Source organism: Juglans microcarpa x Juglans regia, chromosome 8D (assembly GCF_004785595.1).
Source record: "Juglans microcarpa x Juglans regia isolate MS1-56 chromosome 8D, Jm3101_v1.0, whole genome shotgun sequence".
In the NCBI taxonomy this organism is placed as follows: domain Eukaryota; kingdom Viridiplantae; phylum Streptophyta; class Magnoliopsida; order Fagales; family Juglandaceae; genus Juglans; species Juglans microcarpa x Juglans regia.
Window position 1 is genome coordinate 33,044,798 of NC_054608.1, and position 15,329 is coordinate 33,060,126.

Sequence of the window (15,329 nt, forward strand, 5' to 3'; positions counted from 1 at the left end):
ACGTAAACAACTTAATTTTTTCAATAAAAAGCTTTTAAAGCTATTTAAACATTTTTTAAGACTCCTAACGCAACCTCAAACATGTCATAAGTAATGTGAATTGTATACTCTACACACCGATTTTATAATAAAATAAATCATATAGATACATGAGAAATGATTTGACCACAAAGGAATTTTCACAAAAATAAACTTATAAACTCGCGTAACTTGATGAGATACGTCAGATTGTAAAATTACTTTTATTGTAAAGTAAATCTAATATATCACATGAAACTATATTAGTTTATGAATTTACTTTTATAAATTACTTTGTGATTGTAGAACTTCCACATACATATATAAATATATATATATATATATATATTACGATTCGAATTACACTCTTCAAAGTTTTATGGACCTAAATGATAAAAGTTTGATTGTCCAATAAGAAAAAAAGTTTGAATCATCTAAACAGAGAGAATTTATCGAGCATTTGATAAATAACAATAAACATCATAAGGTTTACTCCTATCCAAATATTCACATCAATAGCGATAAATACAAAGTGTAATACTATTAGCAATAACTCTAAATACTTCAGCAGAAACGAAAAGATAAAACTAGTATGGTATTTCTAGGGCTCTCACTTTACTTCTAGGGCCTCAAGTTTAAACAAAAGCTCCAAAAAAATTATAAAAAAATGACTCCAATTAGCTTATAGAATGACCTCATCATTGAAGACATTGCTTTGTTTTTTTAAGATAAATTTGTATTAATTAAAAAAAAATCTATTCATTATCCTAACTCTCATCATCTTCACATCATCTCATGATATGACACTTTGAGTAGGAGCCCAACAGTAACCTCATTACAAAAGAGTAATGTTATTATACCTCTTAATTTATATTATTCATTTTGTCCCTTGACTTGACACCAAAAAATTTAAAAAACTAAAAATAAAACTCAATATAAAAAGAGTATAGGGAATCTAGGATCTTCATCTTCATCTTTTTTATGTTTCAGGCATCATTTTGGTTTTAATATATATTTTTTTAATAAGCCACGTGTGGTGCCACGTCAAGGGACAAAATGAGTAGTATAAATTAGGAGCATGGTAGCATCACTCAAAAATAAAATAAATGGAAAATGAAGCCAAATTATGGTCTAGTCCTATGTTTTCTTATTTGATTAGGTATCAAGAAAAGGATTATCATTAAAAATATTGATTTAATTGTCTAAAATATTATGGAAGTCATAGTTTTTCACTTTAGTAATTCCCTTTAGTAAAAGTATAAGAGCTCTAAATTTTTTGAAAAGCAACAACATATTGTGATAATGCACAGTGCAAAGATCAAACTTTCAAAGAACTTAATTCAAAGGGAATTACGTTGTTTTATAAACGAGTGGACCTCGCACCCCAGGGATTATGGACGATGATGGTTGAAATGGGTAGATCGACAATCAAGGAATACAAGAGTAAGGTGGGCATGGGCGATGGAGCGACAAAGGTGTAGTGGCACGTAGATCCCAAGCAAGACATGGGTAGCAACCACGACACAAAAGGCCCATGCATGACTTGAAATAGAACATAAGCGGCTTCTGATACATCAACAACTAGTGAAGACAATGGTGGAGCATGGGCAACTCTTTGGGATCTCGAAAACTGTAGATGGCCCATCCACCATTGAGAAAAGAGAAAAAATTAAATTTTTTTAGTAATGCTAAATAAGTCCTAGAGTATGTAAATATCACGCATTACTTTGGAAAAAAAAGGGTGCCAATAAACAGATGAAGAGACCTAAGGAAAGAGACCTACACATGTCACAAGGACCCATTATATTAGGGTTTCACCCAACCCACTTCCTATTGACAAGATGGTGTGAGTTTTGATTGAGTGGGAAAAGAAAATGCACACGCCACCCCCATAGTCTACGCCACTTGGCAACTCTGTGCTAGTGGGTCAATAACTCTATAAGTTCCCAAGAGGAAACAATGATAAGAGAGAGGGAGGAGTGATTCGACTACCATAGGGATGGCGCCACATGACACCTATACACAGGGTGCCTCTTGAGTTTCAAGGGAACAATGATGAAGGGAGTAAGAGTGGGCAAAGACTTCGGCAACTCTGGCACTTGCTCCAATTTCGACTCTGACTCCAACTGTGTCAGTGTTGAAAAGTTCAAAGTTCAAAGTCGAAGATCGAAATTGAACAATACTCCAATGAGAGCGCCTACAGACCGGTCGGGTGTTTTCCTTCAATTTACACCCACAAATTACAAGCTGCCACGTAGACAGTTCAACAAAATTCATCATACACTTACACAAAAGTGAAAATTTTTTTTTTTACAGCTCTTCACTCCCTCTCTTCCCCCACCCCTACCTGTTCTCCCTCTACCTTCCTTCACTTTTTTTTTTTTTTACAGCAAAATACGATCTGTGTAAAGGCTTCTCTTTTCTTGCTTCGAAAGAAGGGAGAATCAAGCACTGAGAGATCTGTGTAGAGGGGAGAACCGCATGCATTTATACATATCTGTATAGAGGTTTACTCTGAAAAATCTCCCATATATGTGTGGCTTGCTCCCCTGCGGCCATTGCCTTGGAAATGTTTAAAAAATGAAAAAAAATCAGCTCCTTAATACCTTTCTATGAAACTGTGCTACAAGGTCAAATATAGTTTATCTGGATCAAGTCTGTTGGTAGAACAAACAGAATATAAGATATCATAAGATACATATCTTTAGATGCAAAATAAACAAATAAACAACTTACAAATCAAGTGGATTCGAGTGGGTTCTAGATCAATGGGTTTGACGGAGATGGGTTTGAAGAACAATGGGTTTGACGGAGACAGGTTCAAAGAAAAATGGGTTCGAGGGAGATGAAAATGGCCTCTGCTGAAGCTCTGAAAATGGCCTGGGTTTGAGGGAGATGAAAATGTTCTTTGGTGAAGCTTTGAAAATTACCTTTGTTCAAGGGAGACAAAAATGGCTTGGGTTCGAGGGAGACGAAAATGTGCTCAGTTGAAGGAGAGGAAAATAGATGTGAGAAGAGAGACAGGGGAAGAGAGAAGGGAGAAGAGAGAAGGGAGAAGAGAGAAGAGATATGGTAGAATGGATGTACACTGTAATTTCAATAAGTCCCCTACGTGTTAGAACTTTACTAGCAGGTGTAAAAGTTAAATAGACACCCGACTAGTTTGAAGTCAATCTCTACTCCAATTAATACACTTAATATATTTTATATTGTAACGTATATGATAGAAGGCTGAGTAGCCTAACAGTTGGGGTATTATTTTGTAAACCCACATGACGCATTCAAGCCCCCACAACCACAAGACCGAATTCATTCAACCTTTTTAAGAAAGTTTTAAAACAATGTCGCTTTTCTTTTCCTATATGTTCATCTTTTACCTTTTCGTTAACCCAAACCCTAATCATTTCGTTCTCCTCAATATCTTCCTCTTCTTTTTCGACTCACTTCTTCTTTCAAATCAGCATCAGAGATTTTACATCGTGTCTGTTCGTAATCTTTGCCATCCCTAGTCTTAGTTTTGTCTTCCTTGTTGTTCTTGGACTTCACCGATATTGGAACGCAATTGTTTGAGTAAGAGTACACAAAGTGCACCATAAAGATATCTAGGGTGTCCACTTGTGAGTAAATATTGCTCTTCTTCTCTTTAAGATCATTCAAAGGTGCTAAAAACTTGTCAAGCCCATGATTGGAATATGGGTTCTTACTGTTCTTGTTATCACTCCTGTTCTTTCTTGATTTTGTTGGTGATGAACAAGGACTACTGCTCCATAGTTCTCCTTGATCTTCTTCATGATGAAAAGTACTACCACCCCTATCACAAATTAAAAGATTCAGCATCTGGAAAAGGGAGTGGGGGCCAGATGGTTTTGAGAAACAACTTGGATTTTTTATTTGTTGATGAATGGGGAGAAAGAGAGTCATAGGTATTTATTGTAGGGTATGCTTAAATGGAAGAAACCCAGATTCAAGAAAGTTACAAATAAAAATGTTTGAAAACAAAGAAACCTTAGTCATAGAAGCTTCCTCACATTATACATGTGATCTAGGCATTGTGTAGATTTCGGATGAATATTTGGTGAAATTTTAATTCCCATTAAGCTTCCTATCTCTCTATGTCTCTCTTCTTCTATGGCTCTAATGCCAACTCTAGCTCCGACAACTTCGATCGAAGTCAGAATTCGCTTCGATTGGGAGTTATTGGCTGGCCTCTAACTTTGGTCAAAGTTTGAGCTCAAAGTTGGGCATTCGGAGTCAAAGCTCAGTCCTAGAATGGAGGATTAGGGTTTTGATAATAGCAAATACTTGTTGCTTGGCACCATTTGTATAACAAACTCTTAGGTTCCCGAAGGAATAATTTAGAAGATGACATAAGGAAGTTTCAGTTAGTGCCACTTGGCATACATGCAAGATGATTCTTAAGTTCTTTGTCTTAAGTTCTCAAAGAAGAATAATTATGAGGAAGAAGAAGTGAGATTCAGTTTCTTAAAAGTCCACATCACTTGGCATTCATGCAAGAAGACTTTTAGGATTTCTAGAAGGCAATGATGAGAAGAGAAAGAAGAATGTTTCGGTTTTTTAAGGGCCAATGCCATTAGCATTCATGCAAAAAAAATTTTAGGGCTTCTAGAAGGCAATCATAAGAAGAAGAAGAAGAAGAAGAAGAAAAAGTGCACAGTTTAGACAAGGGTCATGCCACATGGAATCCATGCCATGGTTCCTAGGGTTTAAAATAGAAATGAGGAGGGAAAAACAAACAAATGAGGTTTTCGATAGATGGGCTTGTGATTTCAAAAATATCCAACAACGAATGAAAGAGAGGGCATGACGCATGGCACACATGCAAATAGACTCTTAATATTCACTAGGTAAATAATCATAAGGATGTAAGAGAGAAAGAACCGGTGGGTGAGAGGGTATTTAGGGGGAAAACATTTATGGCTCATGGTTACACCCCTAAGAAGAAACCAAATGGCCATTATGTCATTCATAAGATTTTTCTCCTCTCCTCCTCCACTCTCACTTAAGCCTCCAAAGGAAGAACCCTAGTTGATTCTTCCACGCATCCAACTGACACACGCGCTTCACTTACTAGAAGAATCGGTGTAGAAAGATAATAGCATTTCATGGAGCCTAGCACAATAAGGAAACTCAAAACCCTACTCCTTCTAATGCACATCATAAAAAAATCTCAAAGGGGAATAAGTCTAGAGGTTTTGCATTGTGAGAGTAAGAAGTGGTTGATGTGATTTCATGTGTTGTAAGAAGCACGAAAGGAGAAATGAATGATATTGTGATTTCGGCCATAAGAGAATGGGTCATGCTTGATGAGGCAACCAATTTAAGTATAGTCTTGCCTCTAGGGTTTCTTAAAACCAATTGAAGAAAAATAGTTTGAAGAAAACCCTTTGCATGCATGAGTGATAGTCGACCATCACTAGGATTTCATGGAATATTTCCATTGAGTTAACAAGTGAGAATACAAGACCTAGAATGTTGTGTAAACTCCTAGTACATCCAGCCATTAGGGTTTCACACAAGTATGATTTGTTACACATTCGGCTATTAGGATTTTGTCAATTTCAAAGATGAAGCTTGGTGACAAGTTTATTGTCATTCGGCGCCTCACTAAGGCCTCTTGCCGTGGGTATGTATATATGTGAACCAAAAAAAAAAAAGCAAAAACAAAAGAGGAGATTGGAAGGTCGAATGGCCCTTAAAAGCGAACTAGGGTTAGGACTTTTGATCCTTTAGTGCACGGGTTAAATGCTTAGATTTTAGAATTTTTTTTTTTCCCTTCAAGAATCTAATCCTTAGAACATATGTTACAACTTGCTTGTTCATTTGCATTATTCTTAAATTTCAGGACTTTATAAGTTAGCCTCTAACTTACCATTGGATAATGTTATCATATTTTTGTGTAAAAGCTACATATGTGTTGTTTGTATCAATTCATGATTGTAAGCCATTACATGTTACATTGTATGTTCGATTTCATGCCATATTAACGCATGCACATGTTTGGTTATCATGATATGTCTAATTATATGCTTGTTGGAATTTCACCTATATGACATGTTTGGCCATTGTAAATTTTGTTAAATGTCATGTTGAATCATCATATGTTATGCCCATGTGTTATATGTCCTAATGTTCTAACTGTTTCAAGTCATTCACATGTTGAATTCACTTAATATTGAGTATGATTACATGCTATAATCATATGTCATGCCATGATTATATGTTAAGTTCACACGCCACATCATGATAACATGTTATGTTTTGAGTGTTCATTTAATACGTTTTGACATGACTTTAATGTTAGGATGAGGAAATATTCTAATAGAACTCTCATGCCCACTCTACAGTGATTAAAGTAGAGTGGTAACTCTTAAGTTGACAAAATACAGTCAACGAACGTCAAATGAATTCATTTTAAAGAATTTTGGAATGAAATAGTAGCGTCTAACGCTAGTGGATACAACACATTGAAAGTATGACGAAGGTGAATTGTGAACTGTCATATCATATTGTAAGTTCATGGCGAAGGCATTTTGATTTGCCTAAGCATCTCTATAATGATGTATTCACAGCTGGTCAAAGGCCATTGACATAGTGCAATAACTAGCACGAAAGCCACGGTTCATAAGGGTAGCCATGAGGTATCCATACATTGTAATATTGAACAAGACCTTAAATGATTAAAAAATAATTAGCAAATTGTTACGTGTTACAAGTTTAGTATTTTTGACAAACATAATCTAGATTGGAGCATGTTTTGATAAAATTGCATGATCATGCTCATACATCTATGTTCATGTTTACTTTATACATGCTTATGTTATCTCTGTGTACGTCTTTTAACTTGTTGAGATTTCTTGAAATCTTATTATAGTAGTTTTTGCTACCATTACCCTTGGAATGATATATGTCATAGAAGGTATAGAAAACCGTGATTTGAGGAAAGTATAAGCGCAAAGAGGCCCCAATAGTTAAGGAAAGCCCAAAGAGTCCCATGAGATCTGCGGAACTGTCCTAGTAGATCGGCTCAAGGCAGTCGAAAAATTTATAAGTGATGTTTTGAAACTTTTTCAGGACATTCAGAAGATACTAAGAAGAAAGACAAGTGAAACTTCTAGATTATGAAAAACAATATTTTTGAAGTTTTTATGAAGGGGCAAGGCTTTAAGACCCTCATTTTGTATGAATTTTTTTTGAACTACTTTTAGGATTAATATTACTTGTTTTGGTACTTTAAAATCATTACTAGTTTAATTATTCCGTTGCGAATATTACATACTGCTAGAAATATGCTGGGTGCATTGCATGTTACTGTCATGTATGAGGAATGTATAACCTTGTATTGCATGTCTCAACACTTCAGACACCATCCAATCCCAAGTGGAATCTGAGGGCGTCACACTTTAGAACTGTAAGTACCATTTCTCATTTTTTTTTGGGTTGATCTCATGGTCAAATCAAACCCTATCTACACATATAATCTATTACTCATTAAGAAACCAAGCATTGCCTTAAAAGTATACTAATATTTTTTATTGTTATTGCATCCAAAAGAAAAAGAAATACAAAATGAGAGATGTTTGTTAGAAGGTTTGAATGATAAGCCACTCCAATTCCTTACACAATATTAAAAATTAAGATTAGTCATTCATGTCATTTAATTAAATATTTTCTATTCACATAGCTTATAACAAAGTAAAAGGGGTCATTGTAGAACTATTAAAGGATTAAGATTCCCTCAAATTCATGTTTATACTTTGTATATCTATATCTTGTACCTTAAATCTTTAAATTAATACAAAGATTTCAGGAAAACTTTTCCCTCTCTTATAAAGGTGAAGAGAGAGATAGATAAAGGGGGAGGAAAAGAGATTTTCCTTAATGATTACAATTACGATTGGCAAATACTTTCAAACCATTACTAGTTTAATTGTTCCGCTGTGATTATTACATACTGTTAGAAACATGCTAAGTGCATTGCATGTTAGCTGTCATATACGAGGGGCATGTAACCTTGTGTTGCATGTCTCAACGCTTCAGACACCATCCAATCCCAAGCGAAGTCTAGGAGCGTCACACTTTAGAACTGCAAGTATCATTTTTCATTTTTTTGGGTTGATCTCATGGTCAAATCAAACCCTATCTACACAACTCGTTAAGAAACCAAGCATTGCCTTAAAAATAGACTAATATTTATTATTATTATTATTACTACATCCAAAAAGATAAAGAAATACAAAATGAGAGATATTTGTTAGAAAGTCTGAATAATAAATCACTCCAATTCTTTACACAATATTAAAAATTAAGATTAGTCATCCATATCATCTAATTAAATATTTTCTATTCACACAGCTTATAACAAAGTTAAATGGGTCGTTTTAGAACTATTAAAGGATTAAGATTCCCTCAAATTCATGTGTATACTTTGTATATCTATATCTTGTACTTTAAATATTTAAATTAATGCAAAGATTTCAGGAAAACTTTTTCCCTCTCCTATAAAGGTGAAGCGAGAGATAGATAAAAAGGGAAGGAAAAAAGATATCCCTTAATGACTACAACTACAATTGGCAAAACACCTTATGTTAATTGTCATGAAGCTTGGTTCCACTTATAATAAACCACTTTTATTATATGAATTCAGCTCTAACATATGATTCATACCTTATCATATGAGGATTAATCTCTGGCACTCGATTCTTTAGTTCCACCCAATAATATGAACTGACTGAGATGTATGAGAATCATACAATTTGAAAGGATTTCTGAGTCATAAGAATTTTTTTAACAAATCATGAAATTATAAATTATAAATCATAAATCATAAACTTCTTTTGGAATCCAAGAGATGGGTCATGTAAATCTAGTATTTTTTTAAAAAATAAAAAAAAGGTGAGATTTTAAATTAATTCACATCCTTCCCAAAAGAGTGGACTCCGAGTGCATATCACCTTGCAAAAGATGGTGACCTTCGCATGTTGCTGCAAAACGAAATAGTCCCAATTATTGGCCCATTGGGACTAGAACAAGCATGCATGAAGACGATTGCCCTCCAAATAAGAGCTCATACATCCAATGTCAAAAGAGCCAAATCCAATTAGCAATTGTTGTTCATTTCGCACTATTTGTAGTTGAGAAATGATATTTATAGTTTTAATATGTGTAAATCTTGTGCATCTCTTTTAAAAAAAGTGAATAAATTTGAGATCCAAATGAAAAAATTATTTTTTTAATGATAGACCTTACCTTTTCTCAAAGAGAATGTGCAAGACTTGCGTATCCTAAAACTGTATCTAGCATTATTCTGCTTCATTTTCTTCACTTAAATATTGTTGACTAAATGACCATATTTGTTTCATGGGTAAAGCTTCTTTGCCCACTAGTTTGACCACTCTAATTGACTGCTGGTCAATTTTTTTTTTTTTTTTTACTTAGTGATTAAAGAAGTAGTTTTAAATGTATTGATATATTTTTTTACTTTTTAAAAATATTTAAATATATTAAAAAAATGTGAAAATAAAATAAAAACACTCATTTAGCGGTCAAGTTGAGCGCCCAAATAGCCCGACTCTTGTTTCATTATTGTTTCTTTCATTTTTTGGAATCTTTTATTTTCAAGAGATCGTTCAAAAGTTAAGAGGGCGTGGCCCATACATGCTGTGGCAAAGCTGTGGAATGTATATTAATAATTTAGAGGCTAAAATTGTAAACTTTTCAGAAGAGTTCTTTTAATAACATTTTTCAGAAGAAAAATACTACAAAAAAACCTTACACTACATACATCTAACAAACATATAATTTGTCATTTTTTTTCCATTTATTTAAATACACACATATTTAAACATTAAAATAGAGGATAAAAATGACAAATTACATACCATATATATGATGTGCGGTGTAAAAACTTTCAAATAAAATTATTCTTTCAATAAATGTATATTTGTTTTCGAAACTTACGATGTAAACAGTTTCGGTTATTTGTTGTTTAACTTCAAATCTGATTTTCTTGTTGATTATACGATAATATCTCTGAACTGTTTTTATCATATATGAACAAATCATCTCTAGATATTTGAGTATTAGATGGTTCAATATAAAGAAATAGATACAATATTAAAGACTAATTAAGGCAATTGAATAGGTCCTCTATGTGGAAAAAGATGGCCACATACAACTATAAAACCGTATTTGAGCTTTCTAACAACTAACTCTACATATCTTAAACAAACGAGATTTGTTATTTGTCATTTCACACACCACGTACTACATATATTTTTTTTATTCCTATTAAATTAATTGAGTTATTTTACTCATCATTTTTACACCACATATTTAATAAGAGAAAAAAATAATAAAAAAAAACATATGTGGTGATTGTTGTAGATAATATAGATATGATGAGTATAATTTTTCTAAACATATTGAAAGGTATATATGTTTAAGATATGTGTGAAATTTTGTGAAACTTCTTATAATTTTTCCAAGAAAGAAGAATTTAGTATTAAATGAGTTTTTTCGATACTTAAATCAATCAGGAATCAAGAAGATTTTAATGCATCATTGATGATTACTCGTAACGTATCTGTGACCATTGGACGAATTATGAGGAAATAGGGTGATGATGGTGAAATACTATAAGAAAGATACTATATATACTTATAATTTTACTCGCACAACGATAGGTAGGTGTCAACTCTTAAAATGGTGAAAATTTTGTAAATCCAAAATTCAAAATTTAAATTAAAAAAAAAATTTTGATAAAATGTAATAGATACTCAATTAGTATATATACCTAAAGTTATATATACATGTAGCACTACTCAAATGTATAAATTCAAAAAAAAAAAAAAAAAAATCTTATCTATACTTGTGATTTTATTTATATAACCTTAATTAAAAAAAATACTGATAAAATGTGACTATTAAAACGTAGATGTAACACCACTCAAAAGGTATTTCAAAAAAAAAAAAACTACTCAGAAGGAAGACGTGCATGTATCTCAATCCAACTAGTTAGGTAGAAATCCCGCTCTTTAACAAAGATTCCTGATAGAGTAATATTAAAGATAAGTCATTGTAGCAATACACAATTTGCATTTACTATATAACTATTTTTAATTGATTATTTCCAATACTTATTTGAAGAGATGTGTGGTCTAAATGATGTCACATCATATATGTAAAATAGATATTTTCAATAATAACTTCTATCTATATTTATTCTTCCTGATATGATAGAATTCTATTGCAAAGGAGACTCTCTTTCTCACCCTATATATATATAAGCTCTCGAAGGAGCAAATTTCTTTTGGGTTTTGCGTTTGCCACCATTCCAAGAATTTCATAAAACCGTGTACTGTTCTTGCTGCTGGTTCATGGTCCTGTTCTCCAAGGTATTTTATTATCCTGCAACCTAAAAGCTTACTCTTGGCTCCTATATAATGGTAGAATGTCTTTTTTTTTGCCTTTTGGTTCCCAAGTTCAGTACTTTTGGCCTCCCATCTAATCTTGAGAAGTGTTGCGTCTGTAAAGAGAATTACCAAAAGAAAGTTTGCATCTTTTGATGTGGTACTTAATAAAAAAGAGTTTTACAATCATGAACCTATAAAATCAAATCACATCAAACTTTTCTCCACTTTTTGTTCATAAATTCTGTACTTTTGGGTCTCCTCTCTCGTTTTGTTTTTCCTTTTTCGTAGATAGATTCAGAGCTATGAAATTCTGATAAACTCTACAAAAAAAAAATGTTTTTACTTCAATTGTTTATTAGAAATGATATTTGCAGACTTAGGATGTGCAGCGTATCCTAAAACTGTGTCTATTACTCTGTTTATTCCTGAGTACATTGTTGTTGGTGTCATTATCAGATTATGTCTTTGATGGAATCTAACAAACTTTTGTCTCTGGTAGAAAGAGGTTATAAAAAAAATGCTGAAGCCTATTTTTCTGTGTATGATATATTGAAAATTCTAAATTTAGAGAGGCACATGTAAATAGAGAAACTGATGAGCAACAGTCCTTGTGCAGGGAAGCAAATTTTGTTCTAAATTATCATAATGGAGGAGGAACTCGACAGAATATCCGCATTGCCGGAACCTATTCTGCAGCACATTCTCTCGTTCATTCCTTTTAAGCAAATAGCTCAATCTAGTATAGTGTCCAAGACATGGAATATGGCCTGGACTTCATTCCCATTTCTGAAATTTGACAGAGAATTGTTTCATGATACAGAACCCAAGCAACAGAGAATCGAGGAATTATATAATTCTGTTGAGAGAACTGTACTCAACCGCCATAGACAGGAGCTATATATACAAAAGTTTGAACTTTACATATCCTTACAAACCTTACATCAACAAGGACTCTTGGCTCTTGTGAACAGTTGCATTGGTCATGTACTTGAGCTTAATGTCAAAGAGTTGAACCTTCACACTGAATCAGGGTATTCTCCTCACTATAACTTGCACCAGAGTGTTCTAGTTTCAAAATCCATAACCAAATTGTGTTTATATGGCTGCAACTTGAAGTTAATTAATTCTGGAGATATCAACTTACCCAATTTGAAAAAGTTGGTATTTGACACAATTCCTGTAAGGGATAAAATAATCCAAAATCTAGTTGATGGTTGTCCTGTGGTGGAAGACATGAGATTTTCAGCTTGTAATGGTTTAGAAAGCATCAAACTCTCTGGGATTCCTAAACTCAGGGCCCTTGAGCTAGGATTCAATCGTAATCTTAAGACTGTTGTTCTTCAAGCATCAAGACTTCAATCTTTGATAATCAAGAGCAGTCTTAGCTTTCCTGAGCCATGGCAGATCTTCAACATAGTGACTTGCAAAAATCTAAAGAAGTTACTGCTATTTTCAACAAATGCTGTAACAGATAGGTGGTTGCATAAACTTCTTTCTGAACTTCTACTGGTTGAAGAACTATGCTTACTTCGTTGCTTCATGTTGGAAAGGATTAAGATTTCAGGTCATTGTATGAAGAGCTTGTCTTTTCACCGCTGCCAGAATCTTGTTGAAGTTGACATTGACACTCCTAATTTAGAAAATCTTTCCTATAATGGCCAGATTATATCATTTTCTTTGAAGGCTTTGAAAGTATTGAAAGTTTGCCTCACTTTTGTTGGTTCAATCCCCGAGACAGCCTCGCATGATAAAATGATCGAGTTCCTCAGAAAATTAAGCGATCCAAAATCATTGACATTGGATATTAGCACTGCCAAGGTATCTTCCGGTTCCTATTATTTGATTCTCTCATTGATTTCTTTAATTTGTTTGGTTTTTTTCTTTTCTTTTCTTTCTCACATGCTAAATGTTTTTTGTTCAATGTGCCAATTAGGATTCAATTATTCCAAAAGAACTGAGGCAAACCCTACCTTCCCCATCATATAATGTCAAGCAATTGAAGCTACAACTAGACGAGCCACCTATTATGTCAAGAATGAACAAACTTGTGGATGTATTGCTTTGGATTTCTCCTCTTCTTGATAGTTTAATAATAGAGTGGGGGGAGGCAACAAGCTACATAGACAACATATCTTTCAAGGTATTGTATAATAGATACAGTTTTAGAGTATACAAGTCCTGCTCACTCCCTTTGAAAAAAAGTGAGGTCCACCATTAAAAAAAATAATTTTTTCATATGGATCTCAAATTTATTCATTTTTTCCAAAGGGAATGCACGAGACTTACAAATCATATGACTGCAAATATCATTTTTCATTTTGATAACTATTAACTGTACATGTGCTCTACTTACAGTTCTCCTATAAAAAGCCTATTTATAAGGTGGAGAATACCAACTGTTGCAAACTTCTACCATTTCCATGTTGGCGGCATTGCCTGAAGACTGTCCAGATTGAAAGCTTAAGAGGATCTGCAGATAAAAAGAGTCTAAAGAAATATTTCTATGAGAATGCAGAAATCTTGAAGAGATTTCAATATGTTGGTCGACCTTCATTACCTAAAGGCTAGCTGCTACGTAATTACATAAAATATTCTAGCAAATTTTGCATCTTGGTGGACCTCATTATTTCAACTCATCTTTTAGAATGTTATTGATACCAATTTTTTTTAGAAATTATTTTTTATAATAAAATTACTGATAAATTCAACTGAAAACAGAAGCATTGAATGAGATGTATAGACATATATGTAGACATAACCAAATTTTATTCATGCTCTTGTATAGAGAAACCCTTACAAGAGCAATAACCATATGAAAATTATTTGCTGACATTGCATATTCTAGTAAAAAAAAACATGCTACTTAATTTAAGTTAATTAACCATAACATTACTATTTAATTGTTGTAGAAGATTGGTCCCCTCCCCCGTTGTAATCATCATCATCATCATCATCATCATTATCATCCTCGTTCGGTTCTTGTTTTTCTACACACTTCAAATAATTTCGGAGTGGTGGACGACCGGATTCGATTAACTCAATGTCCTCAACAAGATGTTTGTAGTGTAAGCTTATTTGAGCAGTGGTTTTGGTTGGGATTAATAGAGCAATTTTCTCCCATAGTTGTTCCCGTAGTTGTTCTTCATCAAGGTAATCCAAGTAAGTTCCAATAGCGTTCTCGAAAACTTCATTTTCTTCCATGGTCCATTTGTCATCACTTGGCTCTGACATGGAGTTCAAGATAGCTAGACGAACAAGAAAAATTAAGGGTGAGATTTATAAGGCTTGGCGACAGAATTCACTGATTTTAGAGGCATGAGTCATGCGATTTGTAAGGGATTTCTATATGATCATGAATTTCTTGAACAAATTAGTTAGGAGTCATGCATATAATTTTTAACTGAATTAAGAAGTCATGTAATTGTTGTTATTGAATCCAAGAGTCGAGTAGTCTCATGTTTTTTTAATTAAGAAGAATGTTACGTGGCATTCAAAAATTGTGAGGTTTAGATTTACTTACTCGTGTAATGCCTATATACATGCAGTTCTAGGATATGTAAGTCCTACATATTTTCTTTGGGGAAAAAAAAAAAAAAGTGAAATCCACAATTAAAAAAATAATTTTTTCATATACATCCCAAATTTAGTAACTTTTTCATAATAAGGATACGAAACTTATACACTCAAAAACTATAAATATCATTTCTTTATAGCCAATAATGGCTACCAAGAAAACCCACCAAGGAGGCAAGGACAGTGTGATTTTTTCTTTTTTTAAAGCATTTTTTATGCTTTTTTTAAATCCAAAAAAAAAAAAATAAACACAAATCCTTTTAAAAAAAGCCTAATCGATACAAATGATAGGTATATTTGTTGGTG

The 15,329-nt window shown here is 33.2% G+C and overlaps 1 protein-coding gene across 1 annotated transcript; it reads left to right on the forward strand.

Moving 5' to 3' along the window:
* The first annotated feature begins 12,095 nt into the window (after positions 1-12,095).
* On the forward strand, positions 12,096-14,018 carry LOC121242445 (putative F-box/LRR-repeat protein At3g18150). The gene is made up of 3 exons (XM_041140299.1): positions 12,096-13,268; positions 13,384-13,590; positions 13,806-14,018. Exons 1-3 carry the CDS (start codon positions 12,096-12,098, stop codon positions 14,016-14,018), a joined length of 1,593 nt encoding a protein of 530 aa, XP_040996233.1.
* Positions 14,019-15,329: the final 1,311 nt, after the last annotated feature.

Coding starts and splice junctions, on each gene's coding strand:
- LOC121242445 (XM_041140299.1), top strand. CDS start 12,096: ATGGAGGAGGAACTCGACAGAATATCCGCATTGCCGGAACCTATTCTG. Junction 13,269..13,383: donor TGGATATTAGCACTGCCAAG/GTATCTTCCGGT, acceptor TGTGCCAATTAG/GATTCAATTATTCCAAAAGA. Junction 13,591..13,805: donor TAGACAACATATCTTTCAAG/GTATTGTATAAT, acceptor CTCTACTTACAG/TTCTCCTATAAAAAGCCTAT.